The following is a 23,587-nucleotide window of genomic DNA, read 5'->3' as shown; positions in this document are numbered from 1 at the left end:
GCATGATCTATTCCTTTAACTAGGACAGAAGCACTATTGAAGGGAAGTCTAGCAGAAATATATTAGTGCAGTACAGGGAATTGCAAGGGTGAGAACAGAACCAACCTCCACCGCAGTGTGTTCCTTCTCCTTAGACAGATCCCAGTCTGATGGAACCAAAGCCTACAGCAGATCAGCACACGGCTTCATGCATGTGTTCAGTGAAGGAGCATAGTATCGCTACAAACTGCTAATATAACAAACATGTCTAGCAACTTCAGATGTGAAATACACCAGATATGAACGTATGTGTGTACTGTCCAAACGTGCATCCCCTAAATAGCAGGTGATAAACAACAAACAGAGCAAACAGCAATCATTGTTCAGTATACTGTGCATCATGTACAGTGTTTATACCTGTTTATCCTCTCTGACTCTTCCTAAAGACTCCTGCAGTTCTCTCCTCTTCTTCCTGATCTTCTCTCGTACATCACTGAAGATAAGAGAGAAAACTTCCGTCTTAAACTGTAATCTCTACGTTTTTATTCTTGAAATAGTAAAAAACAGAAAGACTGGGTTAAGTTAAGTTACCTGGGCGATGACATTTTGGTGGCCATGAGTGCAATTATTTATATGAGATATCTTCCCAAATTCATATCAGATTAGAAGTCAGGACTTCACAGATGAAACGGAGACTTTCTTGATGAAACTGTAATAACATCGTGAAGTTTACTGACTGTATCGTCTACAACAGGCATGGTTTATAAACACATCTGGTGTTTCTGTTAACGGGTTTCCAAGTAAATCTCTTAATAACAGCAGACTGTTAGTCTTTCGAGGCAGGAAAGAAACAAAACAGAAAACAAAGGCTTTCTAGATTTAACAGCGCACACAATATTAATCGGCGGAAGGAGCTTTATGTTGGTAGAATTTTACCTTCATGCGTCGCTTCGCTGCCTAGTAACTAATCTGCTGCAACCGAACCCAGAGCAGTTGCGGACCGCCCCGCTTTATGCCAGGCCGTTTTTCATTGGCCCACAGTCCCGTCAATCATCTAAATCTGGAGACGTCAGCAGGCTTAAATCCGAGCTACTTTAACGTGTTTGTATACGTTGATATATAGATTTTTTTTAATATAAAAACAAAAACGTATGTCCATTTTAAAAAATCACATTGTCCATATGTCCATTAAGTGAATACTGTCTGATGCAATAGCTCCTTTTTTATTATTAAAATTATTTACTTACATTTAATTACTCCGTATTCAATAAGTACACGTCACTGTGATATAGGAAACTTATTATTTAGAGTCTGAGTTATGTTATCTTAAACACAGCACAGTGTATTATTTCTAAAGTAGGCTATCTAATAAATATTTTACTTCAGACCAGTTCCAGTAACAATCCTTGCACCCTGTTTTGATTTCAACTATTTATTGGATGATAGATTCGAAGATTATAAATCACTAAAACCCTTGGGAACTAGGATTTCTGCTGCAATGAGCAGGCCTTTGGTTTAGTGGGAGAACAAATCTGACCTCATTCACTGTAATTAAGGAAACGTCTTCCTGTTTGCTCCAGAAAACAAATGTGTTCTGCAGTCAATCTGCTGAGTTGTTTTTAGTTTTTCATCTTTATAAGGAAAAGCAATGCTGTGATAAATCTGTCCTGTAGTTATTTGATCTTGTTCAGATGGCTGTCAGAATTCAAAGAGGGTGTTTTCAGGTTTCTGAGCTTTAGTTTTCATATATTTGTCCCAAATGCAAAACTCTGTACTGTTGTTGCATTACTCATGTGAAGGCACTGATCTTCAGTGTAAAGTGTTTTCTCTCTCTCTCTCTCTTTTCTATCCTCTGACACAATCTGGCTGTAACTAATTTTCCCACTATTACTTATCCAGTCGGTGACACATGGAGTGGATTTACGCACTAACATGCACTTATGAGCGCACAAGTGCAGAATTACAGAGACATATTGGTCCAATCATCTTTTTTATAAAACTTTTGAAATTAACCTTGAAACTATGTCTGATTTGTCTTCTTCTTCTAAACAGATTTGAAATATATATATATTTAAATGCCTAAAATATTCCAAACAAATATGATATTACTCTATCACTTATATAGCCACAAGGCTTGTTCAGGTCATGGTCTCAGAGCAGTCCAGATGGTTTCCTCTGACAGCAGACAAACTCTCTTATGACAAATTAAAATGAATTCAAGAAGTGACTCATCAAAAACAATAAAACCAAGGGAGTTTCTGTTCAAATCTTTTGGTTCATTTGACACATGAATACACACAGTATAAAAATAATGTAGCATGATCTGTCATTATGTATTTATTGGTCAAAGTAAACAGCATATACTTTTTGTATAATACAATATAATATTTCACATGAATATAAATTCTTTGTTTCTTTAGAAAGTATTTAAATTAAAAATGTAGTTACACTTCCAGAAAAATCACATGAAATGTAAAACCCATGTGAACCCAGCATACGGGTTTCACATATTTACACCATAAAAATATCCCATAACCACATTTCCAAATTTTTTATTTTGTCTTATTTTAACATGTGATATTCATGTTTTTTTTTTTTTTCTGTAAGGGTAACTACTATATTAAATATTCACTAAAGATACAAAATCCACACTTAAAATGTTTACATATATTTGTTTAAGTGGGATCTGTGTCAGAATATGTTCTGGGCCATATACTGGTATTTTCGAAATATTTTTAAACACATTTTGTACTTTTTTACTATACGACCTCCTTTTAAAAAATGGAAAATGTGACATTTATGGCGTGAGATGCTGAAAAACTGCATGACCCAATCCAAGATAGCACCATTAAATGATGTTACCGCAGCTGCTAGTAGTCTGCCGCCAATGTATCCATATAGTTTGTATCTGCATAAAGTAAAAACCCAGAGAACAGACTGTCAGTCCAGCCAGGGTCAGCAAACAGGCCGTTCTGGTCCTTGTAGAAGATCTCCAGCCACACCTCATCCTCTGGGTTGAGAGACATCACTGTTGAGCCAGACGCCACGTCATGGTTTCCTGTGTTGGCATCAAAAGTCTTTATCCGGTACTGTCCGTTCTGAACCAAACCAATGGCAAGGTGCTTGTTGGCCAGAGTGATGTCATACGAAAAGTAGTATATTCCTGGATAAGCACAGATGAATTTTCCCGTCTCTGGATTGTAGTGGCCACCCTCATTAAACAGGACTTTGTTGAATTTGATAGGCGCTTGCTCAGTGGGGTAGCTACTGGTGATGCCTACAGAGAAAGCGGATTTGGGAACCAAACTTCCACATCTGCAGATGCCTGGTTCTCCCAGAGGGCCTCGTTGACCCTTGTCACCCTTTAGTCCGAGACGTCCCGGAGGACCAGCAGGCCCTAAATCTCCAGGATCACCTTCAGGTCCACGCTTCCCAATGAAACCTCTCTCTCCACGTTCCCCGAGCTTTCCCGTCGGCCCGACTCTACCTCTGAGGCCTGAAACAAACACAAGATACTGTTGATATTAAGCCAAAATCCTTTCAAACAACACTGTAATTGCAATGGCCCACTCTGAAATGATTTAGATCAAATGATTTGACATTATTAATAAAAACCATCATACCCAGAATGCAACATATTTTGATGTGGATGTGGTTGGAAACGCTTAAATGCAATGATGTATATCTTTCTGGAACTCAGATCTCCCCCAGGACTATAAATCATAAAAAAATTCCTTCAGTTCTTTATACTCGTCCTTAATAGGAGGTTTATCTGTGTGTGATTTATCACAATTTGATAACCTGTCATTATGAATCAAAAAATGTACAAAACTCCGGTCACGTAGAGCCACTTTCGTGCAGGGTGTAGCTCCAAAACACATGATTATCTGTTTCAGGTGTGTTTGATTAGGATTGGAGCTCAACTCTCCAGGAGCCTGTTTCAGAAAGGAGGTTACGTGAAAACCTGCAGCGCATTGAAATAGACACTATGATATTTTTTAATGACAAATGTTTGTAAAGTCATTTAGACAACACCCATGAACCTTTTATGCTTAAAGCTTTAGCTTGATTGAATTGTGTTTTTATACTTCATTTTTAGCTGCTACCACGTTCTTGTTTTTTATTTTATTTTTTTTATTTTTGCCATGGGATACCATAAAAATGAATAATACATAATGTACAGTTTTCACCTCTGATGTTATAACAGTTCTAAGTTATTAAGAATAAAACTTACGCATTGACGGAAGTGCACGGACATCTTTTTGGCTTTGTCCAAATAGCCACACTTGCAGTCTTTGCACTTGACCACTTGACTACTTAAATGATGTATTTCCTGTGTTTGGCCCAAGTGTTCAAGTGTGGATGAAGACCACAAGTGTGTGTCGAACTTTTCATTACCTGATTGGACACACTTATGGTGTTGTAAAAATGCAAGTGTTTACATTCAACTTGTAAATGTCTGTTCAGTAGTCCATATAACATGACATAATTTGAATTTGTGGTGCTTAATTAAATGATAAAAAGCAGTTGCAAATGTTGTACAAAATAAATATCACCACTACTCATCTTTGCACCAATGAAACGTAAAAACACTGTTTTTCTACCTAATTATTTGTAATATCTAATTATTATTAATATTTAACTTACATTGGAAAGTTTTCCATGACCTCTCGCGAGATCTCGGCAAAAAGTCTCACGATTTATTTCCAGAACACGGTGCATGAAGGGATACACTTAGCCTCGAATAGTTCTCCAGAGCGTAAACAAACAATGGCTAGCAAACAGCGTCTTTTGCCCTGACTTGTCATCAGAAAAGCCCAAAAAAGAACGAAAACCTGACAAATCTGACACAAATCTGGATGGCATGAAGAGGGTGATATGAACTGTCAAAGAGAACTGAGGTAAAATAGTTTTTATTTGAGCTTTGTTGCATTTCCTCCATTGTAAAATTACACCTAGCAAGACCTATGCCATTGTCTCTCTTTCGTTTCAACATGTTTGAAAGCTTGTACAAAGGCGCTTCTGTGCTCCTACTGGCCAGTGTCACAGATGTGATGGAACTTGTTTTGGACGACAGGAAAAAATTAAACATGCTAGTCTTTCTGTGTTGATGTCATGAAGCATCGCAGAGGTGTCGTGTACCATGACACGCTACAGGAGATGAAACGATTGAATCTTGTGTCCCGGTGGTCATTGTGGCAAAATCTGGCTAAAATCATGTAGTCTGAATGGGGCTTAACTTGACTAGCAGCGGACCGATCTCGTTCACAGCATCTATATTATGTTGCTGTCGTTCTGAAATGCCTGGGCAAAGTCTGTCATCAAAGTATTTCTGTAATTGTCTTACACGACTGCATTCCCAAACAGCTGGCATCCACCTCTGAAAGCATTGACAGCATCTATTGTGTTTCTCTCGTATTGTATCTGTTCGCTCTGAGGCGCAAGTAATTTATCATATATGAACATTATTATTCAGTGGCTTCTCCTAGTTTTCTTAATGATATTTAGTTCCTGTTTACCAGGAAGCAATGAGTTTGTTCTCTTTAGTCCTATTCGCACAGGATTAGTATTACCTGGTGACTTCCAGTCATTTGTAATAATTGCGGAGGTTGTCTGTGATCTTAATCCCGTGCGAATCGTCCATGTTTGTAATTTGTAAAGTAAAAATTCCCCCGCAAATGACCTACCATATTTCGCCGAACACCGAGGTCCTGTGATGATTTTAGTCCCGTGCGAATTGGCATCTCTGTAATTTGGCCAGCATTTGGCGGGTCGTATATCATTTTCTCAAGGTTTTTGTTTCCTGTGCACCTTTTTATCCATCTTTCGTGAAGAATGGAGCTGCGATGGAGCGTTTGATAGTATTTTGGGTGCTGTCATATCGCTACACCATACAATTTGCAGAAAGAGAAAGCTGAAAAGGTTTAATGTGTTACAAATAAATCAAGCATAAAGCTTGAGATATTATTTTAACCTGGTGAAACGTAAATGACAACGGTGCTTTATTCGCAAATGTTTTAGGCTATATTCCAGTTTTGCACATAAGTTTAATTTGAATTTTTGCATGGAAACATAGCTTGTGACACACCTGTCCTGCTGCAAGTTTTCGCAACTCTGGCCCTCAAGGTCTACTTTCCTTCAGAGGTTGGGTTCCAGACAACCTGAAAATTTGGATTTTTCCCACCTCCTGCTTGGAAATAACATCTAGAACGCTGCTTGAAGTCGAAAATTTAACTATCATGACCTATCAACCCCGACTTCAGCAAGATGCCTCATTTGACGTCACTGCATCCAATGAGCATAGAGTGGAGCTTAAAAACTTAAAAACATTACACTTTAAGTTTATAAAATGATACATGAATTTTTCCTTTTCGTCAGTTGTTTTCAAAACGAACAGCATAATTTTATGTAAAAATAAACACAAAAACACCAAATGCTCTTGTTGTGTCTTGGCAACATCATGAGGTAAATAACCTGACGTGTCATTGACTGGAATTCAGTGAGGTTTAAAGTGGGACATTTCAACTCGAATGTTCCCACCTCCAACCTTGTCTCAAATGCAGCATAAGTTCCAATCCTAATCAAACACACCTGAACCAACTAATCGAGGTAAAACTATAAGTTGGTCAAAATTGAAGCTAAACGCTGCAGGAAGATACATCTCAAGGGCCTGTTCTACCGGGATTACTTTTAGAGCAGGGGTGTCCAGGCTTGCTCTGCGAGGTCTACTGTCATGCAGCGTTTTGCTCCAATCCTAATTAAACACACCTGAACTATCGAATCAAGATCATCAGGACTACTAGAAACTTCCAGACAGGTGTGTTGGAGCTAAAGCTGGACACTGGAGTAGGATTTTAACAATTTAGAGCCACCCCAATGTACAACCTTGTTCACTCAAATCAGTGGTTCCCAATCCTGGGGCCCGTTTCAGAAAGGAGGCTAAGTGAAAACTCAGAGTATGTTAACCCTGAAATCAGGGAAACTCTGGGTTTTCCGTTTCAAAATGAGAGGTTTGTCAAACCCGGGAAAGCCAAGCCCGTTTCTGAAAGAGAGGTAACTTATACTCAGAGTCAATTACCGTGGTAATTTACTCTGTGAACCTAACCTGGTCGGGAACAGGTTTTCTTTGGTAAACCCAGAGTTTCTTTCCATCTCCTCCCCGTTTTAATACTTCATTCATTCATTCATGCTGCAAAATTGCTTTTTTGCTAAAAGTATTTTTGTCTTATTTCAAGTACAAATATCTAAAAATTCTTAATATGCATTTTATATATGAAAAATGGTCTACATTTAGTCTTGCTTCCTGGGGGATTTTCCTTTAAAGTGCATTTTATATAAAACAAGTAAAATTGTCCCCCATAGGGTAAGAAAAATAATCTTAATGCAAACGGAAACAAGAATATTTTTAATTTCTTACCCCATTGGAAGATAATTTGCTAAATAAAAAATGCACTTTAAAACATCGGAGATGCAGAGCACATTATAAGTCCACTGTATGCAGATTTTAAGGAAAGTGTGCATCCCTCTCATTCTCATTCTGAGAATTTTTTCCTGGGCACAAATCCGTCAAAGAGGAGTTTCACATGACTGTAGTAAAAATCGGTTTAAATGAGGCTAATCTGATAAATGACATTCACTTGATAACATCTTTCTGTGAGGTCTGGAAGTAACCCAATAATCAGAATTTCCTTCAGGATTTCCAGTGTGGTTGGATGCATTGATGGCACACATATCCCTACCATCACCCCTTCTAAAAATGAAACTGATTACTTTATGGAATGGAAGGATGCCAGATGGAGGGGTAGCACGAGCTGTAACCACCACCACAGCTGTTAAATAAACAAATTATTCACTATTTTTTTTTGGTCATCTTTATTTCCTAATTCAAAAGCAAAAGTTATTCTTTTTACTTTTGGATTTTAGAAATCTTCCAAAACTTGACCATCTCCTCTTCATCTGTCAGTGCTGGTGCAGGTTCTCCCTCTGCCTTCTTGCTGTTGACAGCTTTACCATGATTGAATTGTGTTTTTATACTTTATTTTTTAGTTGCTGCCACATTCTTGTTTCTTTTTTCTGTCTTTTCCCTTTTTTTGTGACCATGGGATACCATTAAAATGAATATTAGTTCAATAATTTACAGTTTTCACCTCTGATATTATAAGTTATTAAGTTATTGACAGTTATTAAGAATTAAAGTTAGCATTGACCGAAGTACGCTCGCTGACGTCTTTTTGGCGGGAGCTGTTGCCATGGTGAATCGTAATTTCGGCGCTCCGCTGATCATGACTTTTCATAGTCATGGCGCACATGCTTAACTCGGAGTCAACCTACTCAGAGTTGAGTAAACTAACTCAGTTCAGCTGTTCTGTAACCGAAAACTCAGAGTAAGTCAACTCTGAGTTCAAGTTTAAACTCAGAGTTGGTTGAACCTCCTTATTGAAACGGCCCCTGGTCCTGGAGAAGGCCCAACACGGCACATTTAAGATATCTCCCTAATCAAACACACCTGATTCAACTCATAAACTCATTAGTAAAGAGTCCAAGACCTCAAATGTGTATGTCAGATTAGAGCGATATCAAAAATGGGTAGTGTTGGGGGTTCTCCAGGACCACTGGTAACCATTGACTCAAACAGATATCAGTTCAGTATCTGTTTAAAATATGGCAATATGTTCTATATTGATTGGAAAATATAATCACTTATGTTACAGGGTTAGGTGAAATATCCTGGACTAACCCCTAGTGATGTTATTTTTCTGTACAATATGCATCAAATTGTGGGCAGTCTGAGGCTGAGACTAAAATTGTACCAAAGAGCAGGATGAGGAGAAGAACCTAGAACTTTAACAACATAAGGGCAGATCCCTTTAGCGCAGCTTATGATGCTTTGAAGTGACGCTTGAGTGATGAAGAATATTCCAATGAACAAATAATCGTTCCTTTGATTCCCTTGTCTTCACTTTCTTTCCTTGCATCCTTCCCTCGTATCCTAAGGAGAGTGGAGCTAAGACACGAGGAAAGGTAGCAAGGAAAGGAAACGAGGATGCACAATTAAGAAATGAGAAGCACCCTTTGACATAAGCGCTATATAAATAAAGGTGACTTGACTTGACAAACCATTTTCAGTTAACTTTAGCTGCAAACATTTTGTGATCATTCACATCACCATGGACTAGCTTTGCCTAAGAAACCATTCAGTTGCTTGAGACATTTCCTCTACCTGGTTCTCCTTTTTCTCCTTTCTCCCCCTTCCATCCATCCCTCCCATCTCTTCCTGGTATTCCAACATGGCCATCCTCTCCACGAGGCCCAGGGGGTCCGGTCTTTCCCGGGGCTCCTGGCAAACCTGGAATGCTGCAAATAAACTGAGGCAGGGCTCCTTTGGTCCTGGCCTCCAGCAGCTGACCCATAATGCACTGAGAAAGATAGACCACACCCACAATCGTCCACATCCTCAGACCTAAGCACAAAAAATGGAAGAGCAAGGATTAAACAAAAGCCAGATTGTTCACCCAAATGAAGAATTTGCATTTTTGGCTGAACTCTTCCTTAAGGTCATGACACACTAAGCTGACGCTGAGTGCCCAGTTTTTGTGGTGCATGCACACTATTGGCAATAGTCAGACCCCGTCAGTGGCTCTGATTGGCTGTTCAGCTTAGTGAACCAGTGCATGAGAAGAAAAACCAAAGTGACAAAAGCAAGAAAACAGCAGCACACACAGAAGGCTCTTGTCATTTTACATCTTCATCATTTCTAAGCATTCCAATACGTGAACATTTTCAAGGCCATCTGGAATTAAAGGGATAGTTCACCCAAAAATGAAAATTAGCCAAAGATGTACTCATCCTCATAGTTTAAGAAAAATGTAGATTCTTAAATATTTATAAACTGAAATGTGCAGCTTCCGGTCTCTCAAGCAGGTGCGTTCACGACAAGGCGGTCGAGCGTATGACGTAGGTGTAATGAAAGGCGTAAAGGCCGTGTGGAGTAGTTTTTGTGTTGGATGGACACTTTTTTTCAGATTCAGAAACAGGGGCACCATTCACTGCAATTATACAGATTGGAACAGGCAAGACAATGTGGAATATAACTCTGAATGTGTTCGTCTGAAAGAGCAATGTCAGACAAGCCTAGGATGCCCTGAGGGTGAGTACATCTTTGGCTAATTTTAATTTTTGGGTGAACTATCCCTTTAAGTAAGTGAAGACCAGCTGATCAGTATTATTCATATTCAAAATGGTAAGGAAGTGCAGATTTGTTTACCGTTTGTATATCCTCAATCTTAGTCAAATGATACATACAGACTACTGCCACCTGCTGGTATGGAGAGCTGTTTTGCTTGCGAAGGCGCAGAACATGCATGTGTTCAAACACAAATTTTGGCCTAGACACAGTCAGCTTTCATTCCTGTTTGTTCTATGTCAGTTTGGTGTGTCACAGGCTTTAAACAAGAATCATACCAGTGTGTTTGTACAAGGAATAAGAACCGTCTCTGTTTCAGAACGACAAACTGTTCCACATTAAGAGGAAGAGGATGTTTCTGTCTTTGAACTTCATAACAGATCATTTTATTGTTTAGACTCTTTCATGCACTATTTGTAATTTGTGCATTAAATTACAAAAATGCAAATATAATATAAATCTTAGAAATGTATATACATGCTACACAACAGAAATGAAAACGCAATACTGAGACTCTTAAAAATGAAGAACTTGTCCAGTCTTGAAACAGACAAAAACAGCGGTGAAAGAATACATGCATCATACCGTATTTAAAACAAGACTGCACAGCTTCTCAGCACGTGTTTTAAATAGGACAATATCTTTGCAGTTTATTATGATTACACATCTGACTTTATCCCTGCCAAGTATTCCAGTAAGATCACATATTGTGTCCTTACGAATTCAGATGTGCACAGGCATGCGTTAACCTAAACTGTGTGTGTTCATACATCCACAAATATGCTGAACCCTTGCAGGACTTCATGAGTTTTGACATCAGCTCAGATTCATGTCATGACGCAGAAGTCATAGGCCGTTCTGAATGATGATATGGTAATGGGTCTGAGGCTCTGATCCAGCTCATTCCAGAGCTACAACATCACTGAACTACATCAGAAAGCAACATGAGTGTAAGACTCTGAAATACTGATTCTAGTACCAAATTATTGTCATATGTATTGTCAAATGTCTTGTTTTTCAGTAAAATAAGCATCCTTAAAATAAGATAAATGTATGTATTGCATTAAATTAAATATTTTTTTTTCTTTAAACTATTAAAACTTGTTTTCAAAGAATATATCATGAAGTTTTTTTATTTTCTTTATCCACTGGCATATTTTATGCACAATTCCTAGTTCCTAATTTCATGCATAATGCATAATAAATGACAGGTGTATGCTTAACACACACACAGACAATGTTGTCAGGCTTTTTGTAATATTTGGACAGATTTTGAGTTATTAAATTGTGCTTTCATTATTTAAGTTTGTAAAAATTGTGGAAATACACATAAGAACAAACGAGCACGTGTTGTTATATGATTTGCCAACAGAGAGTTGGGCTACATCATACTGGTGTGCTCATCTTTGGCTTTCTGAATTTTGCACCTAAATATTAAGTCCACCTGATTTTTAACACTCAAAACATTCTGAAATCATACAAGCGATACAGACCATTAAAACTTAATTAACCAATTAAAACCCAGTGTTAGTGTAAGCTGTGCTGCTCAGGTTTAAGAGAATCTCTATCAACAAAAATGATCAGAATCACCATTCAGAAATCTGTCCATAGCTGTACTGTCTGATGAGCCAAGCACAGCTGTGAGAGCAGATTGGATCGTAACACATTTATACGCTTTTAATCCGGTTTGTGATGGTGAATGCAATGAAACATCTGTGACATACAGCAGAAGTGTGAAATGATACTACCAAACATCCTTGAGAGACAAACACTGTTACTATGACAACTCTGTCCCATCACAAAACTGTAGTCTGTTAAAGGAAAAGTTCACCCCAAAAATAGAAACTTATCATTTACAAACTCTCATGTTTTTTCCAACCCATATGTCTTTCTTTTGTGGAACACAGAATGAGTGAAAATGTCATCATAATAGTGATCCATATGACTTATGCACTATTCAAAGCCTTGCAAAAGATCTATGTGAGAAACAACTAAATCTTGAGCTGTAAATGATGAGATATTAACACATGAAAAACACGAGACCTGATCTTACCAACAAATAAATAAATAAATAAATAAAATATTTAAAAAGTTATAATAATCTCTGATATCTTTGAAAAGCACAACAAATGGTTGTTACCATTTGAAAAAGTTACATCTGACAATCACAATCTCCAACTGATGACAAAACCAGATACAATATTAACAATATTTAGCCATATACAGTATTAAGCCTGTTTAATGCATGCTCTCTAAACAACAAAAATAGTGACTTGCCAGTTTCTGTTGCTGGATTGTTTTCGTCGTCCCAATTTATTATTTCAGTGATGTGCTTTGCTTGTTTTAGTTCCTCAGTGTCGTATTTTCTCAGCTTCAGATTTTTGTATTTTACTTCTCTTCTTTTTTCCTTTCTGTACATCCATGAATAAGCAGAGCGTTTGCAGCAGATACATATATGGCATAATCATCTCTCCCTCTGTACTGCCGTGACTCTCTATGACTTCTCTTTATCTGTCCTCATGCTTCTGTTTCCGTCCCTCTCCGTTCATCAATCTCTCTAAATGAGTGCATTTCTGCAAGATGTTTGCAGTGATCTTTCAGCATTCCTGATTTACTTGTGGAAAGATTTTTTAACCACCCACTTGAAAGACACACCTCCAGCGTTTCCAATGAGGTCACACATTAGCTAGAGCAATCATACACTACACAATCAACCAGTGAAGAATTTATCAAATGAAACTGCTGCACAAACTGCAGTTTTTATATTGTATCTTGTCTTCTAATTCTCATTCCATTCTTTTTACATTCTATTCCATTTCATGAAGTTTTGCCCCATCAACCACACATTAATTTCCAGTCTGCATGAATTGTTGAAGATCCTAAACTTGCCTATTGGGAAAACTGGACATTGCGTTGGTTTCATACGGATTACTTTAACAGAGAATATTTGTTTTGGACGTGACTTACTTCATTTAAAAGTAGACATTTCAAGCTTTCTATACATATATTTCTCATGTATTTGAGGCGAGTATTCATGGAGATGTCTGTGAAGAGAGGTGACAGAGACAGAGCCGGCAGAGAATGCACCCTGTTTATTTTTGTTTTGTTGTTATTATGACTATACACAAATAAAAGTAGACCCTTTGCAGTTTCAAATGATACCTTACTCTTATCTGTACGATCAAAACTCGTGGAGTATTTTTAGTTCTTTTCACATCATAAAGACGACCCCAGGGGGTTAAATGCAGAAATGTGAAACTACAATTGCACATGATCTAGAATAAAAGATTGATGTTTGATATTGAACTCATAAACTGCTCCGCCTGCTGGCTGATGGCGTTTCTGCTCAGGTCCAGCTCAATAGATACAGACTGATTAATAACTGAAGCCAAGTATTGACAGCTGCTGTCAGTGAGACCACACAGTTGGATAATCTAAAATGAAAACAGATGAAAACACAACTGCATTAATGTTTTCTCATTCCTAAATCTGCATTCTCTGTTTGTTAGAAATTTTGTAAATTAATATTTGATCTTACTTTAAAGTCTTCATTGCACAGCTGCCTTACTGTAGTCCGAGACAGAGCAACCGAACACCTTTATCTTTTAGGTTGTTGTTGCTTAGGTTCAGCTCCTTCAGGTTTAAGTTTTGGCTTAGACCTGTAGCTACTAAACCGCACATATCTGGAGTGAGGTCACAAGAGTCCAGACTGCAGGGATAAAGAATTTAGACCAATTATAGTTCATAAATGTATAATAATTTGACATTATATCTGTGCACCCATCCATTCTCATTTCCTCAACATTCACAAATTATACTTTTGCCTTTGGGAAATACTGACCACAGTTTTTTGAGAGCACTGTTTTCTCCATGGACCGTAAAAAGCTGCATTATTCCAGTGCATCCTGGGAAATTTTTGCTCAAATCAAGCTCTTTCAGGCCAGAGGGGTTTTATCTCAGAGCTGAAGCCAGAGATGAGAAACCCTTATCTGTCAGTCTGCAACACGACAGCCTGGAGAATATGGCAAAAAAGGTTTAGTTATGATTCTATGATAATCAGTGATAATCAAACATCATATGTAAAACCTTTTATGTGGGAGTTCATTAATCAATCATTATGAGTATATGAAACTTTGCGCGCACACACACACACACACACACATAAATATAACTTTTATAATGAAAAAGAGATTGTTAAGGCCTTTTTTGTCAACAAAAAAAATGTAGGCGGCTACATCATTCACAGAATAAGGTTAAGGTTAACCCGCACAGCGACAGATCAAATATCACATTAACCGTGAAATCAGTGTGTTCTTACCACAGCTTATTAAAAATAGAGGTAAATAATCATATCATCATATTAATTTACCTTATAATCCTGCTTACTGCGAGTGGCTTGACCGTCTGATGACGAGACGAGTGAAGAATCCAGAAAATTCGATGAAGAGGAAAAATAAATGGGTTGGGTCAAAATAACCCAACCCAGGTGTTCAATGGTGAAAAAACCCAACTGTGTGTTTAGAGTACCTCGAACAACCCAGAATTATGACCCAGCACAATTAACCCAACAATGAAATAACCCAGCTCTTTTAAGAGTGTAAAGATATAGCCTCACTTCTATTCATTTGTAAATTTGTTGATATGGTTGGCATATCAAAAGCTTTTGACCACTGCCTCAGTAACTATGTGATAGAATTTTGGGGTGATTAGTGCTCTAGGATAAATTTGTTAAAGTAAAAAGTTGCGGTAACACTTTATTTCGATAGTCCACTTAGGACATTCTACTAACAGTAAGTAACTTTGCAACTACATGTTAACAAGCAGTCATTAGAGTATTAGTAGACTGTCTGTTTAATATCTAACACTTTATTTGTATGGGTCCACAACATACAATATACTAACTATCAGAAACTTTGCAAGTATATGTCAACTTATTCTACTTAAACCTACCCTAACCGTCTACTCTGAGAGTTAGTAGACATGTAGTTGCAATTGAATGAAAATTAGTTGACATGTAGTTAACATGTAGTTAAAAAGTTACTTATAGTTAGTAGCATGTCTAAAGTGGACTATCGAAATAAAGTGTAACCAAAGTTGCTGTTTGCCTTATGGCAGTGGTTCCCAATCCTGGTCCTGGAGTAGCCCCAATTCTGCACATTTTGTGTGTTTCCCTACTAAAATGCACCTCGTTAATAGGGACTAGGGATGTCACAAGAACCGATACTATGGTACCAAGTCGGTATTTACATTTTAAAATCCTGTTGGTACTTGTTTTTCTTCAGTAGCGTAAATACTGATGGTACCGAAGGTAGTGACTAGTGAGGCTGCAATTCTTCCGGAACTGACAGGGGCAGGCACAGCATACACCTGGAAATGTTTCAGTCGGTCCTCAAAGGGTAAAAAAAAGAAGAAAAAGACGGCTACAAGCACACAGAAGAACTACATGTGGAAGACGGTGATGATATATGAATATGATTGTGTGAGATTTAAATGGGAGCACACAGCTCTGAAAGCCCAAGCGCTGCGCATGATCACAAACACACACTGTCAGGTGAAAAATAAGTGCACTTCCATAATGTACTTAAAGTGCTCTATTTTCGTGCACTAATTTTGTACTTAATACACTAAAAATGATCCTTTAGTACTCCTTAAGATAAACTTAAGATCATCTAAGTGTACTCAACTGTGCTATTTTGAGACACCATGAATATGAACTAAAATGCACTTTTAGCATACTATCTTTGTATTTCAAAAATGTATTTAGCTACCACTTGTAGTACACTTGAACCCATCTTTCATACACTAGTACACTCAAGTGTACTACAAGTGGTAGCTAAATACATTTTTGAAATACAAAGATAGTATGCTAAAAGTGCATTTTAGTTCATATTCATGGTGTCTCAAAATAGCACAGTTGAGTACACTTAGATGATCTTAAGTTTATCTTAAGAAGTACTAAAGGATCATTTTTAGTATATTAAGTACAAAATTAGTGCGCGAAAATAGAGCACTTTAAGTGCATTATGAAAGTGTACTTGTTTTTCACCTGGGGACAGCTTATCGCTTGTTCATTCATTGTGTATCCATCCGTGGATTATCCTTATTGACATTATTGGCTAATATTACTGGTTTAAATAATTGTTGTTTATGAATGTTTTTAAAATATATTTTCGGCCTGCCTGTATGTCAGTGAATTTAAACAAATGCTTGCATTCAGAGTATAAGTGTTTGTGTGTGTGTGTGTGTGTGTGTGTATTATTTCAAGACCAAAGTGCCAGTAATGTTAAATAAAGGAGTTAATGTTTAAGTATTATTGCTATTTTTTCAGTGGTATCAACTTGGTATAGAGTATCGTTTACTTTTATTGGTAACTCTAAGTTGAGGGGAACAATGCCAGCTCGACCAACAGGAGAGCCGGGAGGGAGCAGCATGCTCATAGGTGACCCTCTATAGTGAGGGGATCAATGCTAGCTCTACCAAGGCAGAGCTCTGGAGAGCGGAGAACTTAACTCTCAGCATGAGAGGGAACTCAGACGCTCAGAAGGGAGCGGCATGCTCAAAGGTGACCCTCCAAGTTGAGGGGAGCAATGCCAGCTCGACCAACAAGGAGAGCTCGGCCTATAGCCCACATAAGGATCTGGTGCACCAGCCTGTACAGGGGGCGTGAACCGCAGACCTCCTTGGTGGTTGATATAAGAGACCACCAATGTGTTGTCGGTGCGAACTAACACATGGTCTGGGAGAAAGTATTTCAGAGCCTGAAACACGGCCAGCATCTGAGCACGTGCCAAGCGAGATGATGACCCCTCCACAGACCGTGGGCAGGTTGGCCACCCATGACCAACCGGTGAAGGATGCGTCCGTCGCTAGCGTATGCGGCGACACGGAGCTCCCAGCACCGGGCCCTGGGACAAGAGCCAAGGTTGTCTCCACATGTCTAAGGCACGTAGGCATCGTCGCGGGACCTTGATCATGCAAAGTGGGTTTCTCCTCGGGGAGAACCCCTTGGTCTTGAGCCAACACTGTAGGGGTCTCATGTACAGCAGGCCAATAGGTATCATGTTGGACGCAGCTGCCACCAGACCCAGCAGTATCTGAAACTGCTTAACAGTGAGTGACTGGCCTTCTTTCACCCTCCTGACTTTCGTGAGGTTTGACTCGATCAGAGCAGGAGACATACGTGCGAATCCCACACCACTCCCAGATAAGTGGTTCTCTGTAATGGAGAAAGCACACTTTTCTTGGGGTTCAGTCTTAACCCCAACACTTTTAAGTGAGCGAGAATAACATCTCAATGTTGAGCCGCCCTCCGCTCTGATTGAGCGAGAATCAACCAATAGTCGATGTAACTGAGTATGCGGACGCCCCGTAGCCGCAGCGGAGCTAACGCGGCGCCCATACACTCGTAAAAGTGTGGGGTGAGAGTGCTAGGCCGAAGGGATGTACCCGATATTGGTAAGCTTTGCCCCCGAAAGCAAACCTGTGAGTGGGAAGGATGGAGACGTGGAAGTATGCGTCTTTTAGATCTACGTGTCAAACCAGTCCTCGGACTTGATCTGAGATACTTACCTGAGCATCTTGAACTTCAGTCTGCTAAAATGGGATGCAATCCTCCATCCTCCTTGGAACTATGAAGTACCGGCTGTAGAACCCGGACTCTCTTTCGTAAGGAGGAACCACCTCGATGGCTTCCTTCCTTAAAGTATCTACCTCTTGTTCCATTACCAGAGTCTGCTCGGGGCCCACTAACGTGGAATTCACCCCGTTGAATTGAGGCGGACAAGAATCGAACTGGATTCTGTAGCCTCTCTCTACAGTGCGCAGGACCCATCGAGACACATTTGGCAGTAGTTTCCACGCTGCGAAATAGTCTACTAAGGGAACCAGTCTCTCGAGACTGGCCTCTGGTGTAATCTGGTGTAATGATTACACCAGAGGCCGGTCTCGAGAGAATTATGAATCTTGAATTCATCACTATTGGGCTTTTGCATTGTAAACCTGTGAACGTGAACAAACAAAGCTGCAAGATACTCTTGGAAACTCAGATGCACAAAACAAAAGACCTTCCCTTGGTACAGGCCAAACTCCTCTCTGAAGATCTGGGTGCAAAGTCCTGAATATAGCGATGCATCCTTGACATCAATGCCACACTCCATCAGATCTTCTTCATAGAAGATCACAAAACCTTTCCTCAGTTGCTGGAAAGACAGTTTTCCAAGCGACAGGATGTTGTGTGGATCCAAGTGATGTAGTTCCTTGTACTTATCGTTCATTTGTAATGTCTGGAAGATCAGGAAGTGTGTGTACATTTCAGTTAGAGACTTGGGGATCTGATAACTCTCTTTGTCACTCATCATCCTCTCTAGAACAGTGGCTGAAATCCAGCAAAAGACTGGGATGTGACACATGATGTAGAGGCTCCTTGATGATTTCATATGTGAAATGATTCCATTGGCCAGACTCTGATCACTTATTCTCTTCCTGAAATACTCATCCTTCTGAGGGTCATTGGACCCTTGTACCTCTGTGATCTGGTCAACACATTTAGGAGGGATCTGACTGGCTGCTGCTGGCCGAGAGGTCATCCAGAGGAGAGCTGAAGGAAGCAGATTCCCCTCGATGAGATTGGTCAGCAGCATATCCACAGAGGCCGGTTCTGTTATATCAGAGCACCCTTTATTGTTCCTAAAATCAAGAGGCAGTTGACACTCATCCAAACTAGTTTGAATCCCTCAATTTCTCTGAAGAACAAATAAACAAGTTGCTCCAGTGTGTACTGCCAATCAAATTCAGCTCTCGAAAAAGCAATGGAAATATGAAGTGAACATCTTGGTTGGCTTTTACTTCAGCCCAGTCCAGAACGAACTTCTGCACAGAGACCGTTTTTCCAATGCCAGCGACTTTGGTCAGCACTGTTCTGATGGGCTAATTTTGTCCAGGTAAGGCTTTAAAGATGTCATTGCATTTGATTGGTGTTTCCTGTGTCTCCGGCACAGATGCTGTCTCAATCTGTCTCACCTCATGCTCATTATTGACTTCTCCGATCCCTCCATCTGTGATGTAGAGCTCTGTGTATATCTTGTTGAGAAGGGATGGATTTCCTTGCTTAGCAATACCTTCAAATATACGCTGGCTCCTGTTCTTCAAATTGGATTTAAGCTTTTGCCGACAAGCATCAATTTTATGAACTAAATAAACACGAAATAAACAATTTGTTACTCCTCTTTGTCTGAACTTAATGTAAACTAGCCTAGTAAAAAAGTTATGTATTTAAAATACATTTATTTCATACTATATATAGTTCAAATCTATTAGCATATTTAGTGACATATCACTCGAAACTTACTCATACAAAAGTTATAATTAAACTTTAATTGGAGTACTACTGGTGCACAATGCAAATTCCTTATTATTAAGCCTAAAATGTGTTTTAATCAACGCTATCGCATGACCAATTCATACATATTTTTGGAGGTGGCTAATTCGTACGAATTCATACAACCTCACTCGTAAGATTTTGTATGATTTGTCTAAACCCCAGTGATGGTAGGTTTTGTTACATGTCTGTGTTTTCCCCTGTGCCCTAGTTTTCCCAATTCTGTTTAATTAGTCATTGAGTTCACCTGTCGAGCCCTCGTTATCTGCACTATATTAGTTCCTGTCCTTTGAGTTTGTCGGTTATTGTTGATGTCTACATGTTCGTGCAGCCTGCTTCTAAGATTTCCTTGTATTGTCTCCTTGGATTAATATTAAATGTTTGAACTTTGATATTTCTCCTTCGTGTGCGCCTTCCTCAGCACAACACGTAACAGAATAACTGACCAATACAGAAAAAAGTATAACGGCGTGTTTCCTCTCGTTTTGTTTCCCGTTTTTGACACTTTTTATTTTATATTATGAATGATCCTGCTGTCCTCGTCATTCTGCTGGAGCAGGGGGACCGCTCTCTCGAGGACCACACCGAGGATTTTGTGTTCCTGGCTAATCTAATGTACTAACCGGACTACTGCCTCTGCACGTTCTACCGAGCTGGACTTAACAACACCACACATGAGCGGTTGTCTGGGGATGGTCCTCGGGAGAGCCTCACCGCCTTCATTGAGTGGGTACTGGTGTTCTGCAAGTCACGTCTGACTGTGGGCATCACGTCTGACTGTGGGCCCAGAGCCCAGTCTTTTACCACCCCGCAGCGCAGAGCTGCTTGAGCCCACCACAGACGGAGAGCCACAGCCTGCTGCGGTCGTTGAGCCATCGCCATCTGGTCCCCTTTTCAACACCATTTGCGCTGGATTTCGTCAGCCTCTCTGCTCACCCTCTGTGGCGTGGGCTCGCTGCTGGTCTGCCGATCTCCAGCTCCGTTGGCGTTGAGTCTGAAGGATCCCTCGACTCCGCCTTCAGCCTCTGAGGCCCAGACACCACCTCAGTCCTGCGACCCAGCAGCTCCACCATGGCTTCCTGCTCCCTCATCTCCACCGGAGCCTGTCAGTCCACCAGCTCCACCGGGCTCCCTCGTCCCTCCGTCTCCGCCTTGGTCAGTCGTCCCCCTACCTCCACCTCGGGACTACACTCCTCTGACTATGCCTCGTCCCTCTGGCTCCGTTGGGCTCCTCCTTCCCTCAATCTTCACCTCAGTCCACTGTCGCTCCGCTGCGGCCATGCCTCCTCCCTCCGTGGGCCACCAGCGTGACTGTAGCCTGGGTCTTCATCTGGCTCCTCCTGCTCCTGGTTTCCCCTTGGCTCCTCCCACCCTCCACTCCTCCATGGGCTTTAATTTTGTTCTGTTTTTGGTTTGTCCTCTCTCCTGCTCCACTCCCTCCTCCAGAGACCCCACCCTCCCTCCCTCAGTTGGATTGAATGTGATTGAGAATTTATGAGTGTTTTTAAAAATCAGGCAAAATGAATACAAACAAGTCCTGACATACTGTTGTTGGATGGGAACAGACACATGGGTGTGGGCAGAAGAACCAAGCCAATCTCCCAGCAAACTTTGACAGAACATACAGTAATTTATTAGCTGAACTGCCTAATTCGTAAATAAAGAGAAGAATGTCTTCATATTGTGCAAATGGTGTAAGGAAAAACATGTCACAAATAACACAAAGGTTTAATGCTGATAAAATGTACAGCTTGAATGACTAAAGGTTACTTGGTAGATATTACTCATAGATATCATTGTAATTCCATATTCAAGGATCCTAACTAAATTGAATGAATGTTAGTTTATGATGAGAAAGTCGTCAGTGGTTCCACTATAGCTTCAGTGAATAAATGTGTATTACCTTTGATCTTCCTGCTGGAATTTAACTGGAGGATCCATTGGAGGATACATACACTCTTCATAGAAACATGGCTAAACACTGGAGATGCAGCTCTCTTCTGCTGAACCTCAACACTACAAAAACATTCAGGGAATCAAGTCAATATCAGGAACTGAACAAAAAACTCTTGAAATATTATCTATTCAAAATATTAGAGTGTAAAGTGACCATTTTTTTAAGTTTAAAAAGTGATCAAGACATTTTAATAAGCAATAAACAAACATACCTTTCGGCTTGATTGAATGTTTGTGGTTCAATAGAAGAACGGCTGCCTCTGTTTCAATCCTTATGGCTGGATGTGACCTTTTTGATTTCACTTGACTCCCTCATGGCAATGTTTTTCTTTCCAGATGCCTTAAATGATCTTAAAGTCTACATTTACACAACACACCTGTATTTTTAGTTGAACATTATCATACTCCCCATTTTATTTGCCTAAGCCAGTGTGTACATGGGTGCCACCGGTGTTTAAATTGAGGGGCTCCATCATACCACTTATTTTCAGATGAGAGTTTGAAAAAAATTAAATCAAACAGTTAAAAGTTGGTTTATATGTAGCATAGCAAGTAATAAAAGATAGTTGTTGTTTTCTCTGTTCAATTTGAACACTGGGTGCCACGTTTCACAACGCAGCTTTGAATAAGGAAACAGACCTGAGTTCAACATGTTTCTTCCCGGTCATGTTATCTTCTCATAGGACTTGGTCTTTATTCACCTGAGCTGGTCATTCAGCAACTTCTGAAACATCTCATGCTACATTTGAATGACAACAACAACAAAACCCTCCTTGTAGGACATAAAAATGCTTATTCCTCCAGGGAGCGCCTGTAGGCTCATTGATTCGATTCCTCTCTTGAGCTGCGAATAAAAATCTCAATAAAACGATTTAAAAAGTGATTTCCCCCTTCCGTTACTCACAACTAATACAATTTCTCACTAAATGCAAAAAACAACCAGTAAAACCAATAAAAAAAAACCCCAGACTAAGCTAACTACAGATACTTCATACAAAAGAATACAGCTGAGACGTGGCTTGTGTCTGAACAGAATGGGTCTTTATTCAGGAAATGAAAGAAAAAGATTGTAATCAACACCCCATTTAAATACAAAACAAATCAAAATAAGGAACAACATGATATTCAGTTTGCATATCAAAGAGCCATTCAGTAATAATTACAGTCTGAACACTTCATAAACCACTTGTGTGAATCTATACACAAACTTGATTTATAAACTAGAACATTAAGAATATTACAAAGATTTTAGCTTTAAAAATAATTCAAATTGAAATAATATTTTAGCAGTTAGCATCATAAAATTATATTTTCATATCTTTCCACATAAAAATACAAAATAATATTAATGACATATATGAAAAATTATCCCAAATATTTTGCTACTATTAGAGTGAAATAAAAAAACAAAACAAGAAACAAAATAATAATAAAAAAAACAACGAACAAAAAAAGAAATAGAAATATGCATGAAAAAGTTTCTCCTTTTGTTAGCAAAACACTATCCAAAATAACTACAATCATTTACATCAGTACAAAGATATCTGGATTTAAAAATAGTTGCAATGAAAAAAAGGGGTTTCATCTTTTTCTGACAGTAAAAAATGACACTGTGAATCAGAAATTTGCAAAATATGCAATGAAAAAAATAAATCTGCATTAAAAAGGTATACACTGCAATTCTCACTTTTTTATACAAACATTAGAAACAGTATTGCACGTCACAACACAGATTCGAGGTTAGTAAGCCTTTCAAAATGTGTTATATTCAAGTTTCTGAGTATCAGTGAGGGGAGGGCTGATACCCCTCCATCTAACCAGGGAGAGTCTCAAGTGTTTTCCATGAACATAGTAGAACCCTCAATGCTTCCTTCCTTCAAATTAAATACACGACCAACTTAAATAGTAATCAAATCGATGTGTGCTAAGCAATAATACATAAATAGATTCGTATACACACACTCACTCACACACACAGAACTGCACGGATGATTCAAGAAATGGCCTTTTGCGTCTTCCAGCGCGACGCTGCGTGTGGACGTAACCATAAATACGTGGGCAAATCAAGTGAGAGAGGAAATAGAAAAATACAA

General features: G+C 39.2%; 2 protein-coding genes and 1 pseudogene across 3 annotated transcripts in view; all 3 read right to left on the bottom strand.

Moving 5' to 3' along the window:
• cc2d2a (coiled-coil and C2 domain containing 2A) overlaps window positions 1-964 on the bottom strand; it is a 42,169-nt gene extending 41,205 nt beyond the window's left edge. The window contains exons 1-4 of the mRNA XM_079400910.1: window positions 916-964; window positions 571-688; window positions 397-472; window positions 106-162 (exon numbers count right to left, since the gene is read on the bottom strand). Coding sequence (XP_079257036.1) covers window positions 106-162; window positions 397-472; window positions 571-596 — 159 coding nt within the window. The 5' untranslated portion in view covers window positions 597-688; window positions 916-964. The remainder of the gene's footprint in view (window positions 1-105; window positions 163-396; window positions 473-570; window positions 689-915) is intronic.
• Window positions 965-2,237: 1,273 nt separating this feature from the next.
• On the bottom strand, window positions 2,238-12,768 carry LOC306859723 (uncharacterized protein). Its single transcript, XM_079400937.1, has 3 exons — window positions 12,440-12,768; window positions 9,200-9,439; window positions 2,238-3,475 (listed from the first exon to the last, which is right to left on the bottom strand). The coding sequence occupies exons 1-3, from the start codon at window positions 12,579-12,581 to the stop codon at window positions 2,850-2,852; spliced, it is 1,008 nt and encodes a 335-aa protein (XP_079257063.1). The 5' UTR covers window positions 12,582-12,768; the 3' UTR covers window positions 2,238-2,849.
• Window positions 12,769-13,437: 669 nt separating this feature from the next.
• On the bottom strand, window positions 13,438-20,414 carry LOC306860053 (protein NLRC3-like; annotated as a pseudogene). Its single transcript has 5 exons — window positions 20,213-20,414; window positions 18,095-19,350; window positions 14,004-14,174; window positions 13,701-13,871; window positions 13,438-13,596 (listed from the first exon to the last, which is right to left on the bottom strand). The product of its transcript is annotated as a protein NLRC3-like (transcript).
• Window positions 20,415-23,587: the final 3,173 nt, after the last annotated feature.

This window comes from Barbus barbus (genome assembly GCF_936440315.1).
Source record: "Barbus barbus genome assembly, chromosome: 40".
Taxonomy (NCBI): Eukaryota; Metazoa; Chordata; class Actinopteri; order Cypriniformes; family Cyprinidae; genus Barbus; species Barbus barbus.
This window is presented reverse-complemented; position numbering and strand designations above follow the sequence as displayed.